This window comes from Rhipicephalus microplus, chromosome 9, assembly GCF_043290135.1.
Source record: "Rhipicephalus microplus isolate Deutch F79 chromosome 9, USDA_Rmic, whole genome shotgun sequence".
Taxonomy (NCBI): Eukaryota; Metazoa; Arthropoda; class Arachnida; order Ixodida; family Ixodidae; genus Rhipicephalus; species Rhipicephalus microplus.
In genome coordinates, this window is record NC_134708.1 from 71,318,430 (window position 1) to 71,345,647 (window position 27,218).

The 27,218-nt window shown below is 45.6% G+C and overlaps 1 protein-coding gene across 3 annotated transcripts in view; it reads left to right on the plus strand.

Moving 5' to 3' along the window:
* The window catches only part of LOC119163266 (voltage-dependent calcium channel subunit alpha-2/delta-3), a 260,632-nt gene that overhangs the window by 179,731 nt on the left and 53,683 nt on the right, over nucleotides 1-27,218 (plus strand). For all 3 annotated transcript variants that reach the window (XM_075873794.1, XM_037415226.2, XM_075873795.1), the window contains exons 19-22: nucleotides 8,060-8,140; nucleotides 8,662-8,685; nucleotides 15,674-15,748; nucleotides 16,959-17,020. In XM_075873794.1, the coding sequence (XP_075729909.1) occupies nucleotides 8,060-8,140; nucleotides 8,662-8,685; nucleotides 15,674-15,748; nucleotides 16,959-17,020 (242 nt within the window). The remainder of the gene's footprint in view (nucleotides 1-8,059; nucleotides 8,141-8,661; nucleotides 8,686-15,673; nucleotides 15,749-16,958; nucleotides 17,021-27,218) is intronic.

Consider the following 27,218-nt stretch of genomic DNA (forward strand, 5'->3'; position numbering starts at 1 on the left):
TGTTCATCACTGGCCTCCAGTACTGTATTTATTGATCTGCAATTTTAATTGGGGAGTCCACGCTTTACTGTGACAATGAAGATTAAGATAGAAGATACGAGTCTGTTCTTGTATTGCTTTTCGCTGCTGCAACGACAATATGACTGCTATGGCTGCTTAGAAAATATTCGCACACTATGCACGCATATTCCTGAAGCATCTGTGAAGATCATGCCGGTTGAATTGAATCTTGCGCGAAAGGCGTTATGTGATAGATTCATGCATATGCATTCAATGACGGGGATGCTTGTCGCTGTTTGATTTATATGTGGGGTTTAACGTTCCAAAACCACCATATGAATACGAGAGATGCCATAGTGGAGGACTCCCGAAATTTAGACCACCTGGGGTTCTTTAACGTGCACCCAAGTCTCAGCACATGGGCCTACAACATATTCGCCTCCATCGGATATGCAGCCGCCGAAGTCAGGATTCGATCCCGCGACCAGCGGGTCAGCAGCCGAGTACCTTAGCCACTAGACCACCACGGCGGGGTGCTTGTCGCTGCTTCCAGTTAAAACCCCTTGATATTGGGAAAGTAACGACACTCCTCCACGCGCGCGTTTCCTCCTCCATTCTCCTCGCCCGCTTGCCGTACGTGTGGCGCGCGGCGCCATTTTTCGCCGACGCTCCCGCGGGCTCAACACGGAATTCAATGGAGGCGATTTATTTGCGGCAGTTTGTGCGCCACTCTATAGTGCTGAATTTTTTTTAATGGTGATAATAAATATAAGAACACTGAGGCAACCGTTTATTAAAGGATTAGCTTCTTCCAAAGGTCGTATAAGTGGGGCATGCGAATTGAATGAAAGTTTTTATGGGGAGTTCTACGATGCGGATGTTTTCCTGCCGCATGATAACGTGCTGTACGTTTGCATCTGACGTAGGTCCGCTTGCGGCATGTCCGTCTGTGTTCGGATTATTTTCATGCTTGTGCGCCAGTATACGACACGGGTACTTACAGCTTCACATATTGCAATGACTGAAGAAGACTTTGAAACTGAAGAAGACCTTTGAGCAACGTCAATACGAATAAATGTCACCAACAGTGACTCACCTACCAGAATAATAGAAAGATAAAAAATAGGTAATTAGAACTGTGGTATTACGTTTCTGTCAAAGAAACTACCGATCGTGTTACTTATGACAATGGAAACTCTGCACCAGGAATGTCATGATAATCTGCGTGTCAATAACGACTGAGAAATCTTGTCCGGACTGACTAATCTCAGTCAGAAGTACCCATGCGATACTGCTATAATTGATAATATAGTTTTTTTTTATTACGGAATGGAAGACATGCTAATGCAGGCGTGATCAAAACGATTGCGGCCACAGTCTCCTATAAAATGGCTCACTCGCTATGACCATACTATATCTTTTTTTGTGCTTCTGTATTTATTTATTCCTTTCGATGGACCGCATATCTTTCATAATTTTTTGTGTTCATTCCTCCCTCTAAAAAGAAATAACAAAATGAATACCCTTATGGAAACGAGCGCCAATTAGTGTCATCTCCATTCATCCATTCATTTGTTTCCTCCAACAAATGTTCTCGTAAACGAATCCTAACAGTCAACGAAGAATACGTGCCGGAGTGGGTCACGCCTTTATCAAGAGGAGCCGAGCGCGAGCTGTTGCCCCGAGCGTTGTGTTTCCTGCGTCGGTTCCTGCCGCCCGGTTTCCGCATCAATAGACCTGCTGTGCAAGTACTACTTGCGCCAATAAACCCCGTTCCAGAGTAGTGGAGGTGCTGGGTAACTCAACCTGGAACTCCGCAACAGGAAACTACCTGCCATCCCAGACATGGCTGAAGAAACCATCCAGCAAGGTACGACCCAGCCTCCGATGGTCATCGTTCCCACTGCGCTACGCGTGTGCGATCCACCTTTTTTCGACGGTACTGATGAGCAAGACGTAGAAGATTGGCTGTCGACATTTGAAAAGGTAGGCGCAAGCAACAAGTGGGACGACCCTTCGAAGCTGCAATATGTACCCTTCTACCTGAAAGAGGTGGCGAGTCTCTGGTTTAACAACCACCAGTCAGAATTCGCCACTTGGAATGCCTTTAAGCTACGCATTGCCGATGTGTTCGGTCGCCCCGAGGTACGCAAGCTCCGTGCAGAACAGCGCCTACGGGGACGCGCACAGCTTCAAGGAGAAGGCTTCACAAGCTACATCGAGGATGTGCTCGACTTGTGCAAGCGCCTTGACCCTTCAATGATCGAGGCAGACAAGATCAAACATATTTTGAAGGGGATAGACGACGACGCCTTCCAGATGCTGCTGGCCAAGGGCCCACGTACCGTGTCCGAACTCGCCACTCTTTGCCAGAGCTTCGAGGAGTTGCGCAAACAACTTGTCATGACACGGCGTCCAGCGGCTACCGATGAAACTCTCGCGGCATTGAGCCTGGGTGGAGACCACAGCGAAATCATATCCGAAATCAAACGATATGTGAGCGAGGAGGTGGCCCGACAACTTTCGTGTCTGTCGTATCTACCGGCAACAGAACCCTCTTCTGAGCGTCTCGCACCCGTCATCAAGCAGGTAATACAGGCGCAGGTCTCTGAGGCATTGCCGTCCGTCTCTCAGACAGCACCCGTCACTGCGCCATTGACTTATGCTGCTGTTGCTGCTACTCCCCCACGACCTCCGCTTGGGCCGACTCCCCAGCCTGTACGAGTATCAACGACGCCATTTCCAGCAACACAACAGCGCTATAACGGAAACCCTTGGCGCACAGTTGACAATCGCCCGATCTGTTACGCATGCGAATATCCAGGTCACGTGGCGCGCTTCTGTCGCCGGCGCTTCGCAACGGGTCCGGCTGCACCTCCGAGGTACCCTGACTACTCTTTACCGGCCCCGTACAACGCGCAACGAGAACTGCCACGTCAATGCGACCGACAATCAGTGGAACGCGACCCGTCACCAACCGAGCTAGACCACCGCCCTGCTGCCCACTACCGATCATTCGGTCCCCGTCGCTCATCCTCACCACGCCGCTACCGTTCTCCGTCCCCTCTGCGTCGCCGACCGAACCCTGTAGAGACGGAAAAGTGACTGCCGCAGCTCCGGAGGCACGAGCTGCGAAATCGTCGCATTGTACAAGTCCTCGCCCGTCCCCCACTAACGTTCTGGAAGTGTTTGTTGAAGGTCTACGAACTCTTGCACTTGTTGATACGGGTGCCGCCGTATCTGTGATGAGTCAGAAACTCTGCCGTTCGATACGAAAAGTAACGACGCCGCCTTCCTACGTTTTGCTGAATACCGCGAGTGCGCAACCACTTCGACCAGTCGGAGCATGTACGGCGAGAGTATACATTCAGGACGTCCTGTACCACATCGAGTTTCTCGTGTTGACCACTTGTGCCCACGACGTGATACTTGGATGGGATTTTTTGTCACGCCACCACGCCGTAATTGACTGCGCTCGCGCGCAGGTGGAATTATCTGTGTTTTCAGATGCGCCATCTACCGACAATGAGCGCACTCACCTGGGCAAGCTTCTTGTTGCTTCCGACGTCGATGTTCCTCCTCTTAGTGTCATCGTTGTCCCCGTCAATCGCACTGAATTATCCGGCTCTACCATTGTGTTCTCGCCATCTGACGTTTTCAGTCGCCGCCACGGTACGTCTCTGCCATACGCCGTTCTGCCACCTCACCAGGATACCTCTGGAACGGGGTTTATTGGCGCAAGTAGTACTTGCACAGCAGGTCTATTGATGCGGAAACCGGGCGGCAGGAACCGACGCAGAAAACGCAACGCTCGGGGCAACAGCTCGCGCTCGGCTCCTCTTGATAAAGGCGTGACCCACTGCGGCACATATTCTTCTTCCTCTCTACATCGTAAACGAATCCTAACAGTCAACGAAACGTGGGATCGAGAGTCTGCGTCATCCCGCGTAATTGTTCGCAGAAAAAGCAAACTACAATGGTGCATTTTCGACGATTGCCAAAGCGCGTGCGAAGCGAAGTATGAGCTGAATATGTTTATTTATTTTTATTTGTTTACTTAAACATATTGGAGACCAGCGTTTTGTTCCAGGCAGGAGGGGCATAAGAAACATCAAGTGATCTTTAACAGTAAAAAAAAAACGTGTATCCATACGCTAACAGAGGTCACATGTCTGTGTAACAGCAACATAATATATAACACATTCGAACTCTCTAACCATCAAGTAGATAACGTTCCTGCGACATAGCGAAATTGTTAGCCGAAATAATCTCATCAGGCAGTGAATTGCTTTCATCAACTGTTCTGGGAAAATAACTATTTGTAAGCATTGATTCGTGCCAATATGGTTGCCAAGGATCCATCATGTTTATGGCGGGTATTCCTAGCAGTGGCTGGCTGAACGCAACAAAGTACATTGAAGATATCTTTGCCTGACATAACCTTGTGTAAAAACGGTAAACGATTCATCTTTCTTCTTGTTTCTAACAAAGAAATTCAGCATATAGATGACTGCTCCATTTTGAAGCAGCGCACGAATAGGCGAGGAAAAAAAATGACAGCCACGAGGTGAATGATGATGAGTGGGCTGAAGCGTGTGGACAGACGGACGCAGGACGGATGGACGCAGGAACGGACAGATGGATGGATGCACACATGGACGCACGGAAGCATGGGCGGACTGATTGGACGCTTCGTCCCACTCATCATCATTTATTTCGTGGATATACCGTGTGACACCGTTTTTATTGACATGCAATGCAATGCATCTGGCTACTACGACGACACGGGACGTACGACCCACGGCGAAAGGAGCTTCGCCCCTAAAAACATGTATGTTAATGAGCAGGTCGAAATAATATTTTAAATTCAGCATTCGGTGGTGCATTGATACGAGCAATAAGAAAGGTGCCTTACCTCGCAAAGTATGCTGTTCGTTGTCGGAATGAAGTTTTTTTTTTTTTGGCCGGTGTTGTGCAGCCACTGCTGCTTGCTCAAGTCATTGCGTTTACCTTGGAGTATCATAAAAAGTGCGTAACCACTTTCATTGTGGTTGTTGCAGTCATAGGCGCAACAGCACGGCTTAGCGCGCGCACAAAGCACAGAAAACAAAGCGCGCGCTACGTTTGTTTCGCAGAGCGTCGGCGAAAAATGGCTTGAGTGAAAAAGAAAAACACAAGCAAAGCGCAAGATCCACGCGTCCCCAAACCGCGAAGGAGACCAATCATCGTGCAGAAAAGTGAGTGTTGGAGACAGGGAGGACGCAAGGGGGGGGGGGGGGGCGAGAAGGGAGAGAGGAGGTAGAGCGTGCGGCGGCGAGTAAAGTGGATGGCGGTGCTTTCCCAAGATCAAGGGGCTTTACCTCCACTAGCTGAATTGGCTCAATGGCACAACTAAATGCTTTTCCATAGTATAGAGTGCACCATGCAGTAAATCACCAAAAGTTTTATTGCGATATATATTATATGGACACTTCCGGCTGGATTTAGCCACCGGCGATATTCACTGTATGCGCATACGAGTCTATATATATATATGGGAAAGAAGTGTATACCTAAGGGCTCGTTTTTCCGTGTTTTAACACAATATTAATGAGATATAACAGACAGTAATGCCAAGGAATGTACAGGGGAAGTTATTAAAACCAATGGAATGTAAATAAGAAGAAAGAAAAGTGGATGAAAAAATTACCAACTGTGAGCAGGAATCGAACCTACGACCTATATATATATATATATATATATATATATATATATATATATATATATATATATATATATATATATATATATATATATATATATATATATATATATCGAAACGCAAAAAAGAAAAATAATCGACCATCCAACCTCTTGCATGTTAGTGCGAGGCTGACACTATGAAGGAGCACGTGCTTACACGTGGAAAGGGTGAGCTATTTATATCAACCACTTACCACTAGCGATGGGCATCTCGGGGGAACTATCGTGTTTTCAGCACTACCAGCGAGATGGCGCAACGAGCGCGCGTCGCCAGATCGTCACGACGTTGCGGCGCGCGCTGTCATCTCCCACGCGTACTTTGTCCAGCGGAGAGGGGGGGGGGGGGTGTACGCTCACGCATGCGCGCGCATTATCTCACGATAGGTCGAATCGTACGTCTTCGGCTTTCACCGGAACAATTCTGTTGTAGTCACCTGGCGCACAAAGGTCCCTTCACTCGCTGCACAGCCTCCTTCTGTGAAACGGGCGCGCTTTTCAGACACAGCGAAGTAACAACTGAGACGCTTATTCGCGTTCATCTGTACTTGTGAGTACGTTTCGTGCGTCGTTTGTGCGTGAGAAACGTGGGGCACGTTTGGATCTGCTTGCCATTCTTCGCGTGACCTTAAAGCTGTGATTCTTTTTTTCTAAACATTGCCTGCACAGAAGGCACCTTTGTTAGGGACAGTTGCATGCAGCTCTAGCAAATCTGTCGCCTCTTCTTCTAAACACGCCGCTTCATATTAAAGCACCAAGTTTGGCGATTACAAATATAAACGATTATCTGGTTCTCATAAATACCCCGTCAAACAACATTTCGTTTAAAATAAATCTTTCGTCCTTGCACCTGCAGTCCGCGAGCGTAATTCATTGAGTGTTTTTAGAATGATCGGCGTAAATAAGGGCTAGTCTCACAACTGTGGCTGAAGTCGAGTTAAGGTTGAAGTGAAAGCTAGGGCAATCAGTTTCTTGTTATATTTGTTACCACCCTGTTGGGTGCGCGGTTTGCTTCAGTGGACTGTTTCGCTTCAACGTCTCTTTCGTTGAGAAAGGCCAGCTCACTTGCCTTTGAGAAGACGTTTCGGCCTCCATTGGAGCCACAATACTTGCAACGCCTGACATAGGTGTCGCCATTTTGTTAGTTAGCTCCCTTAACCGAGGTGTTTAACCTCAGTTCGGTGCAACCGTGATTAGTGGTATAACTGCAGTTAGGCTTTCCATCATGGCACGTAGCTGCGGTTTAAGTAAACTGTGGTTTGCCGGAACTGAGGTTAGTATGCCCGTGTAACTACGATGACAGGCATGCCCGTTACTGCGCTGAGCGGCCTCGTCCTAACTGACAGAACGAACGAGGACGAAAGAGAGAGAATGCGAAGCCTGTCGGTGTCACGAGCCTCTGACATCGCCTTCTTCCCCCGAAACGCTCGCTAGCCCTTCACTTGGAGCTCGTGCGCGTGCAGGGTTGGCACGTGCACTGCAGCTGGCTTCGCTTGCCGCATGGTTCGCCACACCCGCAGCGCACGGAGTGGCGCGCACAGCATAGCACTCCAGCGCTGACAGTTTCTGTGGCATCAAGTAATGATTGTTACATTGCCACAACCACCGACAGCCAACACTTCAAACACAATAGTTAGTCCCCTACACGAAAGTGCGCTCAGAATTACCGTGTGGGAGTATATTATTCGTCGGTAAATGTTTTCTTTGATTTTTAGGTGTACTATTGTATGTCAAAGCGTAAGTAAAATTGCATACTGTATGTGCTGCGTATGTCTTAAGTTATATTGTTCCTAGGAGAAGGCTATTTTATACTTCATTTTAGGACCTGATGTGTTCCTTCTTCGATATGTATAATAACTTGGACAGTACTTTATTTTGAGCGCCAATAGGTATTTATATCTTGTCAATAAGGTAAAGCAAGAACCAACCGCGTCTTCTATGCTTTAAATTAGAGGCAAAATTTAATATTAGCATCTTCAATTCCTTGGCGACTTCAAAAAGAAAAGAACAGAGAAGTCTACCCAATTCACCTCTGTGCATAGGGAAAGTTGTTCCTTTTTTCTTCCCTTATTTCCTCTATGTCTTTCTTCCCGAAGGAGCAGGCAGGCATTGGGCCCCTATAGGTGGCAGTTGGCAGCCTGTTCTCTCTCTATTTCATCTGTCTTCGTGTTTTATATCTACTCAAACCAAATAATTATAAAAATAATAACGTAACAAAAGCTAGCAAACTCGCAAAATTATTCGAGTAACACAGAAGGTTGTTCCATGTGACACCCTCCTAACTCTTGTTTCTTTTTCTTTTATTCATTTTGCTTTGCAGTACAAAGACATGCTAAAGCCTTACTACAGCAATGTAGATCTTCTCGAGGTGGAGCTACTGGACAACGAGACCGCCGACCGCGTGAGTATATGAGGCTATATTTATATCTGTTGTACTTTCTAATTTATTTCGGCGAAACAGTGCAAATGAAACGTAGACAAACTGACATTGGGCTATATATAGCGCTGATCTCACGTCTAGCTTCCTGTGTTTCTTTTCGCGCTGTTTTTTCTGTGGATACTGTGTAACTACCTCGTGTTCTGACGTTATTCAATTCGATTTCCTCTTTTGTTCGTTGAAGTGAAAAAAACAAACCAAAAGTTCTTGCCATTTCAAACGGCTGCGCCTTTCCACTTTATTAAAATATAAATAACTAAGAAACACAAACAACCTATGTAAATATGTGTGAACAGTAAAGAATTTGGAAAGTTCAAAAGTTTTCGGTTAAAAAGAGCACTAGTGCAATTTCAGTTCGCAGTTGAAATGCAGCTCACTCAATATTCGTCACAACTTATAATATCCTCAAGAAAAAAAATAACGTTGCTGTAGTTTCGTTTCTCTGAAATGTTTTTCTTTTTTCCTTCTCTTCCTTTTTTCTCCAGCTCTTCAACCATGTGTTTGCCGAGGTAAGACCGTCGTTTTTGCGGCGTCCTTTTGACGAAGCAGTGAACTCGATCAAGTTTTATTTGTGTGTACAATTCTGTGCGGATTCGTTCATGGGCCGCTATATGGGGATTTTAAATGTTCCTGATATGTATCTCTGGCACCTAAATGTAAATAACTGCATTAGAGGCTATAGCGGTGGTGATAATAATAATAATAATAATAATAATAATAATAATAATAATAATAATAATAATAATAATAATAATAATAACATTCTATGAGGTTTACCGTAGTTGGTGAGTGGGTGGGTACAAAATTTTACTGCTATCCGGCAAGACGGATTTCCCACACGGATTTCCCACGTCAGCACCACCAGGCCAAGCCTGTCGGTCGCTCCGTGGCCCTGCTGGACTGTCCAGAGTTAACCGGACAAGTGTAGAGCAGCGGAGGGCCTGCTCTCGCCTGCTCGAAGCGGTATCGGCGTTAGCGTGCATCACCTTGCACTCGGAGTAGAGTGTACTAGTACCCGGAGCATGTACAAGCGCGGATACATCCCCGCATGCGGGGCGACCTTCAATGGGGAAGGACCGTTCCACGCGCTTCCCGCACAGCCGCAACGCACGTGCCGGGACCCCTGCCGCACGCAAGCGGGAGACAAACAAGCCAATTGGCGACGCTCTTTCACCCTCCGCAGCGTCGCCAATTGGCTTATTTGTCCCCCGCTTGCGTGCGGCAAGGGTCCCGGCACGTGCGTTGCGGCTGTGCGGGAAGCGCGTGGAACGGCCCGAACACCTCGGGATGAATGGCGTGCGAAGAGCCATTATTAGGGAGCCTCTCCGTCAGCGGTAGTATGAGAGTGAGGGCCTGAGAGGCCTGGCTCGAAAAAATTTCGGCCACCCGGGTATCTTTCAAGGCACACTAAAGAGAAGGACGATTTTTGTCGTGTTAGTAAATAACTATTTCAAGACGCCAAAAACATCACGCTCTCTTGAGAAGACGCTTGTTAAGCGAGAAAATGCACGAAAGGCAAATGAGGATGGCGACACCACTTGAACGTTCCCGCACCTGTCGCCGTGACGTCAAAGATTTCGAGGATTTCTACGAGGGCCTATACGTAGCTCCTAACGAAGGTGATCTTGCACGTTGTCTTCTGACTGTGACAAAGACTTGATATGCGATTCTTCAGAAAATTTGGTTGAGCCAGTATAGCTGAATGCGAAGGAATATTTTGAAACTGGTCATGTCGCCATAGAATACTACAGTGGGAACATTAAAAGTCAACCTGTTGCCATTGGTGTTCTCGTATAATAATAAAGCTGTGATGGTGAAAAAAATACTAGAACTTTCGGATCATAATTTATCTGTATAAATTATTTTATTGTTTAACTTCAGTGTCCATTTAAAATGCCTTCACATCTCACAGTACACTGTGTCTCGTAGCCTGATTCACTTCGGAACGTTAAGTTCAACCAACCAATACTGTATTACAGACTAATGCGCGTGAAAACGGCAGTACGGTCGTACTCAGCGTTTAACAACCTGAAAAACTAACTTGAAAAACTAACTTGTAAATCTTACAAATCATTCCTTTAAGGTGTCATGATGGCCTCGCACACATATGTAAAATAAGATCGCCTAATAATGCGTGATATTTGTACTTTACGTACTCATGTACGCGGGAGAATATCCAGTCTCTTCACTTGCTTCGGTGATATAACTATTTATATGCGTCTTAATACTTGCAATATACGGTGACCTTTTAGTCATATAGTTTCTTAAGTATACACTATAGAGCGAACTCTGCCGCTAGTGTCTATGGGAGCTGCAATCAACGGTGCTTCAGCGAGCGTGGGAATGATAGGTATAGTACACGGATTTGTACAATTTTCGTACTTCTGGCTCCGTGTGTGTTCGTGTGGCTTGGAGCTGTTTTCTGCCCCGCCGCGGTGGTCTAGTGGCTAAGGTACTCGGCTGCTGACCCGCAGGGCGCGGGTTCGAATCCCGGCTGCGGCGGCTGCATTTCCGATGGAGGCGGAAATGTTGTAGGCCCGTGTGCTCAGATTTGGGTGCACGTTAAAGAACCCCAGGTGGTCTAAATTTCCGGAGCCCTCCACTACGGCGTCTCTCATAATCATATAGTGGTTTTGGGACGTTAAACCCCACATATCAATCAATGGAGCTGTTTTCTCACGAAACAAAAATCGGCAAATATTCAGCGGTTTCACTTCACCACCTTATTCTTTTAGGCTTACCATTTCAAATCAGGGCACGAAGTTTAAAAGGGTTCGTTCTTTTCTTCGAAGCAAAACCTAAACACGGTAATAAACGAAGCCACAAATACGATTCGCCGCCAGCAAGTACGAAGACTAGGCAAATCCGTGTGCTACCCATCATTCCCATGGTCGCTGAACGATCGAAGCGCCAGAGTCCCCTCTAGTTAATTTTAGAAAACTCTATGATTTTAGTTACTTACTATACAAGTGGTCTTATGGTACATCTTTAGGGGCGAGGCACCTTAACACCGCACATTGCCAGTGTGTCGCCGCCGTCTACACCAGATCTTACGCAGGCGCATGTAAACGAACCGAAACATCATGTGAACAACAAAAAGGTTAACAAAAGGCTATTAACGAGAAAAAAATGAAATAAAAGGCCACAATGACCTAAAACACCGAGATTTAGTCATCCATCTATCAAAGCATATGACAGAATAAAACGGTAACAAAAACAAAATAAAATGCTGTTAACCGGAACAATATAGAAGGCCACGGTTCATAATCAATCGCATACTGTTTCGCCTCTAATCTGCATTGAATTTGTATACAAGTCTGGAATTTTTCTTGGCGTGGTATGTTCATCTTTTCTGGAAGGCTTAGGCCCCCGGCACGGCTTTATGCTCTCCCATAGTCGAGTACCAATACTCTAAATCGTTACCATCTTTTCTGAGCTTATAGTTGAGTAACATGTACTCGAAATTGTTAACGACTTTTCCCAAACGCAGGGCGTCGCCTGGGACAGCGTATTGCTCTGACATGGTGGAGTACCTCGTACTCTTAGTCGTCAAACATTTGTTCTAAGCACATTCTCGTCAATGGTATATGTCGACGGTACCGCTTTATACCCTCCAATAGTAGAGCAGGAAGTACTCTAAACCGTAAACTATTTTTTTTCTGAACACATGTTCTTATAGCCGAACGCTGTTGTACACTTGGCTCACACCTTAATTTTTGTCTGCAGGGCCTCATCAAAAGTGAGGCCCACTGGACTGCTTTATGCTCTTCCATAGTTGAGTACCAAGTACTCAGAATCGTCCACCACTTTTTCCAAACGTCCGTCGGAATTGTTAACCTCTTTCAAGATTTGGCGTCTTTTTAGTTCAACCTAGATATGTTTGTAAGGCTCTGGAAATGAGACATTACGCGGCTTGATTAATGGCATTACTTCGTGATCCCGCTCTTTCAACTAGAGAGGCTTAAAAATGATAATTTAGGCGGTTTCGTGTTTCTTTTTTTTTTTGCTATTTAGGAGAGTCTCGGTCCTTTGATGGACCGTGTGAAGGGGATAGCAGTTTTGTAACGCGACATTAGTATAGTTTGAATACTGGGGAAAACTAAACTTTGTAGTTGTGATAGTTAAGAACGCGCATATTATGAGCTCCCTGTGTGATTACTGCACTGTTAAACAACGATTAGTTTTGTCTTGTACACGTCAAGGTTACGCTCACTGCGTGCGCTCGCCGAGCAACGTCGCCATGTGTTAATAAACAGGGAGATTACGGAAGAACACAGCGACAGAAGTACTGCAAAATCGGCAAGGTGGTACGGGTTGAATATTGCGGAAACGGTATACGATAAAAAGAGACAAGAAGACTGTTCGATTGTTTCAGTCTTTCCGTCATGCCCCTTACATGAGAGCGAAAAAGTTACGTTATTGGTTTGGCCAAACGGGGAGCTCACCGAAAGTGCAGAGGAGAGGCGTAGCCATCAGCCAGTAATGGAGCGCCCTCTTACAATCGGCGTCGACTTAAATGCGAACAGCGGAGCGCACGCATCAAGCATTATCAAAGATACATTTCTGGAAGTCGCGCACATCAGGTGTGGCGGCGCTGTGCAATTTATACTGCTGTTTCTGTTCTTCTTTACACGTATGCTCATAATTATCGCCAGCGTGTGCATGCTGCACTTCTGTCGAAAGCTGTTATGAGATCCCAACTCCGGTCAGGCGCTGCCGTAGTTAGTTGTCCGCCGGCACCGCCGGTGCCCGTAACAACATCGCGCGAAATGTAAAAATAGACCTAGCCTCGAAGACGCAGTGGGGCTCGAACCCGGGTCCGCTGGGTGCCTGCCTAGTATTCTACCACTGAGCAACGCCGGTTCTTGTGATTTGTTGGCGAACTTGCCTTAGGCAGGCTTGATGTCGGGAAAGAACTCGTGTTAATGTGGCTTACACAGCGTTTTAGAACAGTGAAAGAACAACCAGTCGTCGCACAATGCGAATAGCGTAAGGGTTGTCCAATGCTCCAACCCATTACAAAAGCTTGTTCTTGTTCACCTAATTACTGTGGTGCATACTCACTTCAGGAATTATCGTCGTCAGCCACTGCATGGACAATTAACACAAAATTCTTTGGAAGTGTTTGGCGGATACAACATTTTTCAGAAGAATGATGAAAAATAGCATATTAATGCCATCCTACTACCAAAACAATTTATTAATAATGCCGTGGTAGGTATCAAGCAAGTGTGCTTGCAGTATTTACCCAATGGGTGTTCAGAAAAGGCTCTGACGTGCCGCTCTTCTAGCTTTCGCTGTGACTGTGCTGCGCCTTACGTCAGGCCTGGCGTTTTTTTTTTTTTTCATTTTCTTTGAGTTATTTTTACTTCGTTTCAAATATCAAAACTAGTAAATACGTGAATATGTCTGACTGTTGGTGGAAGCCTCAGTGCTGCCAAACCGGATGTGTGCGCTTGTAAGTGGTGATGACTGCACGGCGCTCACTGTACCTTTTTTGGTGCTTGATCCACGCGCTACGCTGTTCGCGTTTTATTTGATGTCGATGGTACATGTACTGAATATTTTGGAACAGGGCTTGCGAATGTGGAAAACTATACCACCAGCTCTCAAGCTGCAAGTACAAGAAAGCCGGTACAGACATGCGGTTAACCCAAATGATCACATCTATGCTGTAGGCCAGTGTGCTCAGATTTGTGTGCCCGTTAAAGAACCTCAGGTGGTCAAAATTTCCGGAGCCCTCCACTACAGCGTCTCTCATAATGATATGGTGGTTTTGGGACGTTAAACTCCACATGTCAATCAATCAATCCAATGATCACATTTGCGCCTTTGATGCTTGTGCGAAGCGAACTTGACATGCAAACTCGTCTTGGTGGCAACTGGTGCCATTTGCAACCGCTTTATAAGCAACTTTACAGAACGTGTACAAATAGCCCTATAAGATGGCTAATGGGAATTTTTACTTTTACAAGATTCGGAAGAACTTGGCCACGGAACGCCCTATCCTTCTACTTTCTTCAGGCTAAATTAGCTTGAATTATGGCATTCAACACATCTGAAGATTTATGCTCTAATCTAGATAATTTTCGAGGGTCATTATAGGGATAAAACATTGCCTTGGGTTGGAATCAATGCCGTCGGAGAACAAAACCGAAAGTCATAGAGCTTACTTACATTAACTAGAGAGAACTCTGGCACTGCAATCGTTCAGCAACCATGAAAATGATGGGTAGTACACAGAATTGCCTAGCCTTAGTACCTGCGGGCCTTGTATCGCAGTTGTGGCTTCGTTAATTGCTATGCTTCGTTTTTTTTTTTCGATGTAGTGAACGAACGATTTAATTTCGTGACCCTATTTGAAATTAAAAGCCCGAGAGATTGAGGTGGTGAAGCGAAGCTGCTGAACGTTTACCGATCCTTGTTTCGTGACAGAAAAGCTTCAAGACACGCGAACGCAAACGGACCCAGAAGTACTAACATTAGACAAATTCTTGTACTTCCTATCATTCCCATGCTCGCTGAAGCGCCGTGCGTTGCAGCTCCCATAGACACTAGCGCCAGAGTTCCCTTCTAGTGTATATTTAGGAAACTCTAAAAGCCGAAAACCGACCAGGCTCCCGTAGTAGAGTACATCGTACTCTAAATCGTCGAACATTTGTTCTAAACACCGTGTGCATGCAACTTTGTGTGCTTAGCTATGTCATTTCATTGATCAATTTAGCTTCGGTGCTTAATTGATTGATTGATACGTGGGGTTTAACGTCCCAAAACCACCATTTGATTATGAGAGACGCCGTGGTGGAGGGCTCCGGAAATTTCGACTACCTGGGGTTCGTTAACGTGCACCCAAATCTGAGCACATGGGCTTACAACATTTCCGCCTGCATCGGAAATACAGCCGCCGCAGCCGGGATTTGAACCCGCGACCTGCGGGTCAGCAGCCGAGTACCTTAGCCACTAGACCACCGCGGCGGGGCTTAGCTTCGGTGCTTCTGTTCTGCAGTCTTTTCTGCTTTATGGTATTATAAGGCACATTGTGGATGTATTAACACCTGGCATGTAAATAATATACTCAGTTCTGGAGATTCGCATGCCATGACTACGACATGATAAGGCATATGCCGTAGATCATTGATTTGCACCGCCTGAGTGTTTTTAGATTACTCGAAAATCTAAATGCATGATGGTATCACTTGGTTTAGGTTTATTTTTTTTATGTTTCGCCTCATCGAAATGATCTTGACGTGGCGCGGAAATAAAACGGCACTTATGATATTGCAACGCATGCAATATTCATGAATCGATTCATTAAACTGCAGATAGCTTACTGCTAGACTGGCTGTTGAACATTTGATATTTCCAACAGGGCAACGCGCGGGAACGGGTTTGTTGACGTATCTACTGAACAGAAAAAAATAAAGGTGGAACGCGGGATTTTTTTTTGTGTTTGCTATTGTGTTCACGCAAATGGTTGGCGCTGCTTCTATTTCGCAGATCCGTAAGAACATGATCGACGGCAGACGAGGGTGGATGGAGTTTCTGCCCATGCGAGTGCACCTCGACGACATGGTAAGGCGCGGCACCTATCGGCGACTCGAGGGAATAACCATCGAGTATGTCTATAGTATATACACTGCGACACAGCAGGCTTTATCATAAAGTCTAGTATACACTGTGACACAGCAGGCTTTAGCATAAAGTCCAATATACACTGTGACACACAGCAGGCTTTAGCATAAAGGTATATAGTCAGCGTAGGGTCAATCCATGCAGCCCATCCATGCAGCCCATTTATGGTATTATGTACACTTTAGTGATTTGCTTGCGTTGGTGCACCTTTAGACACTATTGCGTTTATAGATTTTATTGTCGTTTGGCACGAAGATCGCATGTTAAAAAATGCTTGTAATAGTGCTGTAGAACACCCTGTGTTTCTGAGTGTTAGTTTCTTTTTTATGTAACAGTAAGCCTGCATCACTGTATACATTTTCTCTTTGGACCCAGGACGAGCCATTGGCTACAGGTCCAAGCAGTCTGATGATCTTTTGTATTGTATGATTCAACAAATGAAAATAAATAAATAAGAAAAATAATGAACGATCAGGGCAACCATATAACGTTGTTGTTTCTATTTTCTTTTTTTACTTATGCGTGAACTTAAGAGGACCGCATCTTTTAACAGGAGTGCTGCATTCTGTTGATTCGTAACGAACCAGATCGAAATCAATAGAAATTGTAAAAGAATCACCATGAAAGGGAGGGAGACCGATGCATCTGTCCGTGAAAGTCGATGTATCTTATTGCACGTCTCTAGCGATGCAGCCCGTTTTGTCTTCGAAGAATTCCGCTACGCCACCGAATACGTTACGAAGTGAGCACGCAGGTGTTCACATTCGAGTGTTACACTTCTTTTTTGTTTAACAGCGGAGCCTTTTCTGTGTGGAGGCTTTCATAACCGGTGACCGTCGTAGATCCGAGTGGGATTTACCCGCACAAATTGGGGTGAATCCCACTAGAGGTATACGTGACCCGCCCCCCACCACGCCCATTATTCATTACCCCCGCAACTCATTGCTACGCCCGCTACTCCTCCCATTTAAGTCACCCACTTCATTCACGCTTCATTACCACTTCATCTCGGCTTCATTCATTTAACTTCATTCCACTTCACTCAATTCCACTGCACGACACCACTGTCGCTCTTTCATTACTGTCTGCCAAGCGAAGCTAGCTGGATTTAGTTTTTTCGATCACCTCATTTTATTTTTCTTATTTTCAGAAACGTGTTGTGACGAGGCGCCACAACTACCAGTACGGCGCAGTACCGAACAGTTCGTTCTCGTAAGTATTTCTTCAGTCAGCATCATTCGAAAAGTTTGAACAATATGGTACAGCTCAATTAGCGTGAAAAATTAGCGCGACGGCGCAAAGAAGAAGACTGAGATGCCTCTGTTTGAATCTTCTCTTGTATCGTTAATATTATTAATGGTTAATTACGTCTATCGCAATGGCAAGAGTAACTCACCCCAACAATAGTTACAGCATAAATTGTGAAAAAAATGGCCTCTTTCTGTCAATGCATGCATAACCAGTATGGCAAAATTTTGTTCATTCGAAATCGAAGGGGGCTAAAAGATTGTCTCAGTTGAGCAAAGTTCGCATTAGCAAACGGGCGCTGCCAAACGGACACCGCGCCGCATTGCGCGTGCAAAACGCAAAGAAGCCACCTCTGGACTCTTGCAATCTAGGTGCTACCACACTTTTGTGACTGATGATGTCGTAAATCAAGCTTATGGAGCTCTAACAACGAACAGAATTGATTGATCAGTTGGTTATACGCCAGAAACAAGCACCGACGTGCACTCTTGTGAGCAGTGAGCCTTAATGAATTTCTTTATTCAGTACTTCGGACGTTATACAGTACCTAGCATCGGGAAGGCAAAAACAAGACAGAAGCAAAGCAAACGTAAACATGTTTAATATAGTTTAACAAAATCAAAATGTGTCTGAGGGCAACAAAAATTATTACGCTCTGTTACAGCTCTGAGGGCAAAAAAAATTTAAGCATATCCACGGAGTGAATGATAGAGAGTGGGGTGAAGCATTCGTCCGTCCATTCGTTCTTGTTTCCGCCCGTCTATGCATACGTCCGTGTGACCATCCATGCGTCCATCCGCCCGTCCGTGCGTGCGTCTGCTCGTGCGTCCGTCCCTGCGTTCGTCCGTGCAGCCACCCCTGCGTCCATTCATGCGTCCACCCATGCATCTCTCTGTGTGTCCGTTCGTCCATCTGTTCAACACTCCAAGTACCACCATCTCGCATCTTTTCATCATATATTCGATGGATGGATGGATGCTATGAGCGTCCCCTTTATAACGGGGTGGTGACAAGTATGCCACCAGGCTCGACAAAAAAAAAAACCTTTTTTTTTTATGTTGGCCTAATGCCTCTACTTCGATAAATTCTATCTTAATGGAAAAAAAGGTAAATTTTCAGCTTAAGTTCTCTGCCATTTACGGCACACTGTCCATATTTTATTTTTCCAATATTTATTTTTGTCCTTTCTCTCTAATTTTCTGCCACCAATACTCTAACCGTCTCTTACTTATTTCAATCGCGGGTGTGTTCAGCTTTCCATTGTTGTCCCTAAAACCCAAGGCTTCCTGTAGGCTCGTGCCCAAACGTACACCTGGGTGGATATCTCCACATTCAATCAGAACATGCTCCGCCGTTTCCTTATCTTTCCCGCAGCATGTGCATTGTTCTTCTTCTTTACTGAATCTTGCTTTATAACTACGCGTTCTAAGGCAGCCCGATCTCGCTTCAAACAGCAAAGCGCTTCCCCTTGAATTATCGTAAAATGCCTCCCCCTTATTTCATTTTTGCCCTTTCGGTAGTTACTCAAAGCCGGTTTTTTCTCCATAGCTGCCATCCAGTAAATCCTCTCCGCCTCCCTGACTTTTCCCTTAACGCTCTTTGTTGACATATGGCTCACAATACCAGCCGTATATTTACTAGTGAGTCTTCTAGTTCTTTTTCTCCACTGTGTGTCCACGCTCTTCCTATACAAATAACGGAACACCTTCTCTGCCCATCTACTCTCCTTCATATTTCTTAGCCTTTCTTCGAACCTTATTTTGCTCTGCGCTTCCCTCGCCTCAAAACCTGCCCACCCCATATCGCCCTTTACAGCCTCGTTTGTCGTCTTCCCGTGAGCACCCAACGCGAGGCGTCCCACAGTCCTTTGATTTACATCCATTCCCGATTGCACCTCTGCCCTCATGCACACCACTGAGTTCCCAAAAGTAAGCCCTGGAACCATTACACCCTTCCACAGACCTCGAAGCACCTCATACCTATTGTATCCCCACAACGCTCTGTGCTTCATTATTGCCGCATTCCTCTTTCCCTTTGCTGCCGAGGCTTTTTCCTGTACCTCCATGTATCTATCACTCTCATTTACCCATACTCCAAGGTACTTGTATTCACTTACCCTCGGTATTTCTTGGCCTTGTATGGACACCGTCTGATCACAGGGATCATTGAATACCATCAATCCACACTTCGTTACACTGAATCCTAGTCCAAGAGCTTCACCTTCCCTTCCGCATATATTCGCCAGCTGCTGTATATCATCTCGACTGTCCGCAAATAAGACGATATCGTCCGCATAAAATAAACCTGGAAGCTTCTGCTCAATCATCATGCCGCCCTGTTTGTGTGACAGATTAAAACCAATGTTGCTACCTTCTAGCGCTTTTTCCATACTCACCATGTACAGCATGAATAACAGCGGGGACAAAGGACATCCCTGTCTCAGACCCCTGCTAACCTCAACGTTCTCTTTGCTACGCATTCCTTCCCACTCTATGCAAACTGTATTTTCTCGGTATATCTCCCTCAAAAGCTGTATACAGTCGTCGCCCATGCCCATTCCTTTCAATATATCCCACAAAATTTCCTGATTAACGTTGTCGTATGCCCCAGTGATGTCTAGAAAAGCCACGTACAAGGGCCTATTCTCTATTTTAGATATTTCTATACACTGAGTGAGAACAAACAGGTTATCGTCTAACCGCCTGTCGACTCGAAATCTGTTCTGAAGTTCTCCCAAAATATAGTTATGTTCGGCCCATGTTTCTATTTTCATTTTTACTGCTTGCATCGCCAACCTGTATAGTACCGATGTAATGGTTAGTGGTCTATACGAGCGAATCTTGTCCTTTTCTCCCTTGCCTTTATAGATTAAGTTCATTCTACTTTGTCGCCAACTGTCCGGTATTTGTCCGTCCTTTAAGCTTTTTTCTACTGCTTTTAACAATGCTTCTTTAGTGTTATGTCCTAGTTCGTTAATGAGGCTAACGGGAATCCTATCTAAACCCGCGGCAGTGCGCTTTGGAATTTTTCCTTCGGCCTTTTTCCAGTTGAAATTATCAAGTACTAGCTCTTCCTCTGTTGCTTTCTCCGCCACACTTTTACTCACCGGGGAGATCCCCTGGACGCTCTTTTGAAACGAATCGGCTGTTACCTTTTGGATGTAACCTAGCGCTTCGTACCCTTCCAATTGATTTCCTCCTTCATCTAGAATATGTTGTTGCGTTGTGACAGACTTCCTACCTAGCGCCTTTATGTGGCTCCAAAAAATCCTAGGCGCGGCCTCCTTTTTTTCGTGTATCTCTGTCATCCAGCGTTCACTTTCACCTTTAATTTTTGCCTCTACCAATTTCTGTACATGGGATTTTTTCTCTAAATATATTTCCCATATTTTTTTGACTTCGTCCTGCGGCCGCTTCTCCTTTTTTGCCTTTCTATGCTCCCGTGATGCTTCGCGTCGCTTCTCGATCGCCTCCCGGATTTCCTTGTTCCACCAACTTTTTGGCTTCCTTTTTCCTTTCCAGCAAACAGTTTTCTTCTCTTTCCCTATCTCCCTCGTCATTAGATGTAACAGCTCACTATACTCCCAGTCCTTGCCTGGTATTTCGCCTACTTCTTCCTCGACTCTTGCGGCTATATTTATTATTTGTTTGTCATTTAAATACGAGCTGCCAGGCTTTGATTCCATGCTCATATTTTCAGTTTCGTATCCCATTTGTAATGTTGTTCGTTTATGATCACTACCCAAGCTGTTAATGCCTTCCTCGTCTATCCTCATTTCTGTCAGTTTGTGGTAAATTCCTTCAGTCATGAGACAATAATCAATACTTGATTGCTTGTTTCCGACTTCCCATGTAATCTGGCCGTCACATTTAGGCCCCGTGTTAACTATCTCCAGACTATGTTGCTCGCAAAGATCTAGTAATAACTTCCCATTGGTGTCTGAATATCCGTCAAGGTCATGTATGTGGGCATTCATGTCCCCTAGAAGGATGATTTCGGCCCCATTACCAAATTCCTTAATATCCGCACTCATGCAATCCACTATCTCCTGATTCTTTTCTCTGCAGTTATTCCCCGTCCACAAGTAGGCTACCCCTAGCCACGTTTCCTTTCCACCTACTGTGCCCAGAACCCAGAGGTGCTCTGAACACGTCTGTTTCACTCTAACCCATTTGGCTCCGCGGTGAATTAGCATTCCTACACCCCCACCTTTCCTTTCCGATATGGTCCTGTTACACCCTTCCCAAACATAATTTTTAATATGTGGTGGCTCTTCCAAGTCTCTAAGGTGTGTTTCTGTAACCGCATACACGCCTATCTGTTCTTTGTTTACCTGCTCCTCAATCTCTAACCATTTTGCCTTCTTTCTGCCACCCTGCATGTTTATGTAACTAATTGCAACACGCGCCTTTTTCCTTTTTCTTTTACCTTTTTTCTGGTTTTTCGCAATTCTACCTGTCAAAGCGTCCTCCTGGTTGTTTTCCCTGTTACGAGCTACCCCGGACTCCGAAGGGCCCGTGAGCCCCCCAAAAAAGCTACTGCGCGTCCTGCCAGTCGCCAGCCCACCTCGTGTCCAAGCCTCTTATCGAAATGAATCTTGTCTCTTTGGAATCCACCCCACCTGTGCACTTCCCTGTTTAAATCCACTACCTCGAAACCCTTCTCTCGACTAATTCGCCATATCTCTTTGTTTGCGTCGACAACCGCTCTTTGCAGGTTGACGTTGCCTACTGGTACTTCCGGTACTGTGCATACTACAATTTGCACCTGGGGGGACACGGTGCGCATGTCATCCACCCCTTTCGCCAAGGTCGTCGCTAGTCCTGACGATTCTTTTTTCAGGACGTCATTTAACCCTCCCGCAATTACAACGAGGTTACGATTGTTAGCTTTAGCTGCGAGTTGTTCACCCGCTTGACTCATTACTGTCCCCAGCGTTTGTCCTGGGAACGTCCCTATCGCAACTCTCTTGTCGCCTTTCACCCTTTCTTTGATTGCCGCTGCGCATCGGACTAAATTTGAGTCACCGGCGATGATGACCTGTTCAGACATTCCTTCTGAAACCTGCACCTGGCTGCTGACTAGGTGACTAGCGTGAGTCACGGCTGCTGGTTTGCTCCCTCCCTCCCTCAAAACTACTTCCCGGTAGCTGGGCCCTGTGGCCAACGTATCTGCCTTTGTCATGCCTGTTTCCCTCATCTCTCCCGCACGGGGGGTCGTCGCCATAATGCTTCCGCCGTCACCTGCGTCTTCGTTCCCTTTCGCGACCTTCGATAGGCCCTTCTCGGCTGCCCGGAGTCTTTCCTCCATGGCTGACGTTTTCTCTCGCTCCTTCGCCAATGCATTCTCCAGCTCTGCGATTTTCTCCATGAGCCCACTCTGGACCGCCATCATATTTTTCATTTTCTCCTCGAACTCGCACTGTCTACACTTGGCGTCATCTTCTGCTTTCTCTTCCGCACTAATTTCCACCTTCCACCCTACCCCGCACTCCGAACACTTTACGGTCTTTTTGACCATGGCTAGCTCAGTTTACCGATGCCCACGTGTTAGAAAACTGTACTAAAATACACTGGTCTAAGCCAAAAAGAACCACAATAATAAATAAATACGCTACACTTCACAGCACCTGCGCATGCACGTGGTCGGTCTACGCGCAGGCCTCAGCCACGTGGTGGCTGGAGAAAAAAAGACACAGTACAAAATACTAAAAAAAACGTACACCGTACTAGACCTAATCAAGCTTTACGCTAGCGCCTTACGTTCTCATAACGCTACATACAGAGGCAAGCTGGAAACATGCAAAAACACTTACCTGTAGCTGTCATTCCGGAGCTCTCCAAAAACACGTCCGAACTCTACCACCACTTCCGTCTATATCCCCATATAGAAGCACCGCCATCCAGCGGACATTTCAAGGACTAAACGAGAGGTGGCACACGCACACTTTCTTACGGCTTGCGCTTCGTGTCTACTTCCCACCATAACCACCTCAAGTTCATGGTATATACTAGTTCATTGTATTCACGGCAATGCGGCTCAACGCTCGCTAAACCTTTCTAAAACGAAGAGGTTACACCCAGCGAGTATAACGTAGCAACCCTTTCTTGACAGATAGTGCTCAATGTACATGCCAGTGGCTGCTAATGGGGATCGCAGTGTGCGCGTTAACTAAAAGCCGAATGCTCCTGTCTCTCATTTTCCATTAGCAGCCATTGGCATGTACATTCAGCACTATTTTTTATTGTTCAACAACGCACAGAAGAAATCTATCACCGGCACCACCTTGGAGGACCAAGTGTTATACTTGTTAGATACTACAACGGCTATGAGGGACGAACAGGTTCCGCTATAAAGAGCTTCGCCCCTAAATAGAATTTGAATAAATTTGTTCGTGTAAAATATGGTATTATTCAATTAGCACGATGGTCGTGAGTACGTCTTGATGTTGAATATGAAAGATAAGGTAGATAAGGTGAAGGACAAAGCCCTGGATAAGGTGAATAAGCACAAAGCCCTGTAGACGTCCCCTAATGTCCATGCAGACGTTTACAGGGACATACGGGGACACCACTTGCGTGGAGCTCACCGAGTCCGCAGCTGAAGCAGTTGACTCGGCGACATCCGCTCATTGTGCGTCACTGCATAGTGAGGATGCCGCCCACGTTGGGGGCGAAACGTCAATATAATTTTGCTATGTTTGTGTTGAGTTAATTAAGTCGAAGCAAAAGTCTTTTAAAACAATGGACTCACCTGGCTTTAGAAACAATTTTCCAAACGGGCTCCTGTCGGTACCATGTAGTGTTTCACGTATGTTCAATAGAAATTTGTCTGTTTAAAAAATGTTTCACGATTAAGAGTACTGTGAATGCTCTACCATAGATAGCGGTAACACTCCAGAACGAATGCAAATAGTGTTGGGAAAAGTTTAGTCTCACAGACAGGAGACATTTTTGAGTAGGAAGTGGCAACAAATTCTGTATTTTTTTAAAAAAATACTTCATAAGGCAACGTTAGCGCATACATTTCCGTGTCGGCTCTAACGAGGCTGGTGTGTACGAGAATTTCGTGTGCATTTTTAGAAGGCGCGTATTGAGGGTTAGTCCTAGGCTATTGTTTTACGGTGTTGATCGCAGGCATGTGATGGCGTGAGCCGTAACTTCTGATAATATATAGAACAGGTGGACTGTTCACTTTAAAAGTAAATATCAATAAAAATAATGCAACTGCGTTGCATACAACTTACTGAAAAAGAATATTCGAGTCCGCGTTTTATAGACTCAAATATTTCGCATTTTTTCTCATGTGAACAATAAAACGACGCATTGTGGCTTTATAAACAAAGAATAGATCAAAAGTTTATTCAAGAACAATAATGGCCAAGAATTTTGACAGCTAAAACAAAATTAGGTTATCTGACACCGCACATCCTCGTACTTCTTGTTGACGCCGCAGCATGAAGGTGGGCAAAACTGCGGGTCTGCTTTTATGCGACGCGAAATCAACACGGATTGCAGCTTCGCGATAATTCCGCTGTTGAGCGCTTTTTCGCTTCAGCAACAGGTGGCGTCTCCGGCAACGTAACTGACAGCCCTCATCCTGCCTGGCAGAGAGCTGTACAGGATGCGCGAAGGCCGCTGTTGGCTTTACCGCGGTCCACAGTGCATCCGCCGAGATTCGAGGGAGCTGCCTGTGTAACATTGACGTTGCCATGGTGTCCCACTTGTTTTCAGTAATATTGACGTCTGCAGATTGCGCACGCCACTCAAGAATTTACGCACACCGAGACTCCAGTGATGATACAACTTTTCTGGACTTGTGAATGGGGAAGTTGATGAACTGCAAAATAAAGTTGCCGTCAGGGAAGGGCCCATCCAGAGATCATTGTGACATGGCATCGTCCAGGACTGAGCAGCACATGTCAGCGGTGAACTGGTTCTCTATCCTCATTAAGGATGCTCAGCCGGTCGGTGGGAGTGCGCCCCATACACACTCGAAGACGAACGACCACAGGTTGTTGCTACAAGCTGGATGAATTCAGACTTATATCCAAAAGAAACAATGTTTCTTGGGGAACTCAGCTTTTTTATACAAACGAAACAGTACATAATTGCGCGCCTCTTCGGACTTCCTGGTATGCATGATCACTCTCAGTAAACGTTTTGAAATTTTAAGCATATTTTAACTTTTGTAGCAAGAAATTCTGTGTGCCTTCATCTGCCTCCATCTGCCTTCATCTGCCTTCATCTACGGGCTTTTAATAACCTCTATCACGATCATAGATGTTGGAGTAATGTGCAGGATTGAGTTTTGTGCGAAGATAAAATCTGAGAATGCAATTTCATAAAAGCAGTGGTTGTAATCTGGTACTCCACGCTTACTTCCGAAAACAATGACTGCCCTGGCCGTGGAAACATCGCGTTTCAGATCTCAGTGATAATTATTATTACTATATTTTTAAATTAAATAAATATTGGATATTGCGTCTTACGTTTAAGCGGCGCAGGTGACCATGATGGCATACAAAATTTCAATCTAAACGTACTACATACAAATTTCTTGGCTGATGTGAGCTGTTTCCCACCGGCAGTTGTCCGAGTGCCACACGCGCAGTCTGTGGTCCCACCTTGTGTTAAATGCCGACTCGTCGGCTAAGACAGCATTTTGCTACTCGTCAGTCCAGTGCTCATGTTCTCGGGCAAACACTAGGCGCCTCTCTTTGTTGTACGCGCTCACACTCGGCCTTTGAACGGCTCTCCTGTTTTTGAGCCCGCTAAATGTAGGCAGCGTTCACCGTTGTATTCGATGCATGCCGCCGACAGCCCCGGAATTTGTTTAGTTTCTATGAAGGTTGACGCGGCAGAATTATTTCCCGGATCGATTGCCCCGTGGTCATATTGGCTTGATTTCGGTGAAAGTGAAAAGCTGGAGGCCCGTGTACTAAGTTTTAGGTGTCCCCCGAAGAACACCCGATAAAGAAAATTCCCGTGTCCTCCACGATGGCGTCCCTTATAATCATATTGTTACAGGACGTTCGGTGGGCAAAACCCCATTCACTGTTCAAACAAGTGCGAGTGTAATGACAGTGTAACACCATGCATCTTAGAAATTTACATAGCCATCATCCTTGCAGGATTGGGACTACAAGCATCTCTTACACTTACTGGGATAGCATAAATGTAATGGAAGCCGTCGCTTTGCTGTTACAACAATACAACAGGACGTGAAAATGAGCCCGTTTGTTTTTGCTTTTTTTTTCATTTGGCAGCAAATGAGATTTGGTGTCATCAATATCTTGGGTACAACTTCACACTCGTTCTCTTTTCCCCGCAAGAGAACCATGAAAATCAGGTATTTATATTTATCTACAGTGCCGGATAGCATGAAAATATGAGAAAAAAATCAAAAGTATTCGTTCAATTCAGCAGCTATAAAAACGACATATGTGCGCGTACGCGAAGGCACAACTCTACTTTGGTCTATAAAATGAAGATTACTTAGCGTCTGGTACGTGTTTAAAATGCGAAACTAAATGTTGGATGGAATGCATGAAATACATGACATTGTAACCAAAGTTTGTTTCACGGCAGTGCAAGCTCGGCGTGCCCAAGAGCGCGAGCATTGTAACAGACGACGCGAAGCCACTCCTGCAAGCACTGCCGCGCCTGCGCTGGTTTGCTTCGATGCGCGGCCGCGCTGGCGGCAGTGGCGCTCCGAGGAGCGTGGCCATGGGCGCGCGCGTTCGCCCTAACAATGGACGGCACTGTACATTGCATAGTGAACTGCACCACAAGTAGAACGAGCATATGTACATTTAGGCTGTTTAAAAAAAAACACTTATTTACACTATGTACAGAGCATAAATTATGCATGACAAGTCAGTGTTCAGGAATACATTCACGTTTTCACAATTGTACATCACAAAAACTAACACTTTAACATATGGCGAACAGCTGAAGTCGTATCAACATAATTACAAATGCCTATAGCTGTACAAGTAATGTACAGCAACCTCGGAAGAGAGCAGCGCTTCGAGATAGGTAATAGTGCACTTCAAGTTGTAAAAGACTATGTCTACTTAGGGCAGGTAATAACCGCGGAGCCGAACCACGAGATTGAAGTAACTAGAAGAATAAGAATGGGGTGGAGCACATTTGGCAAG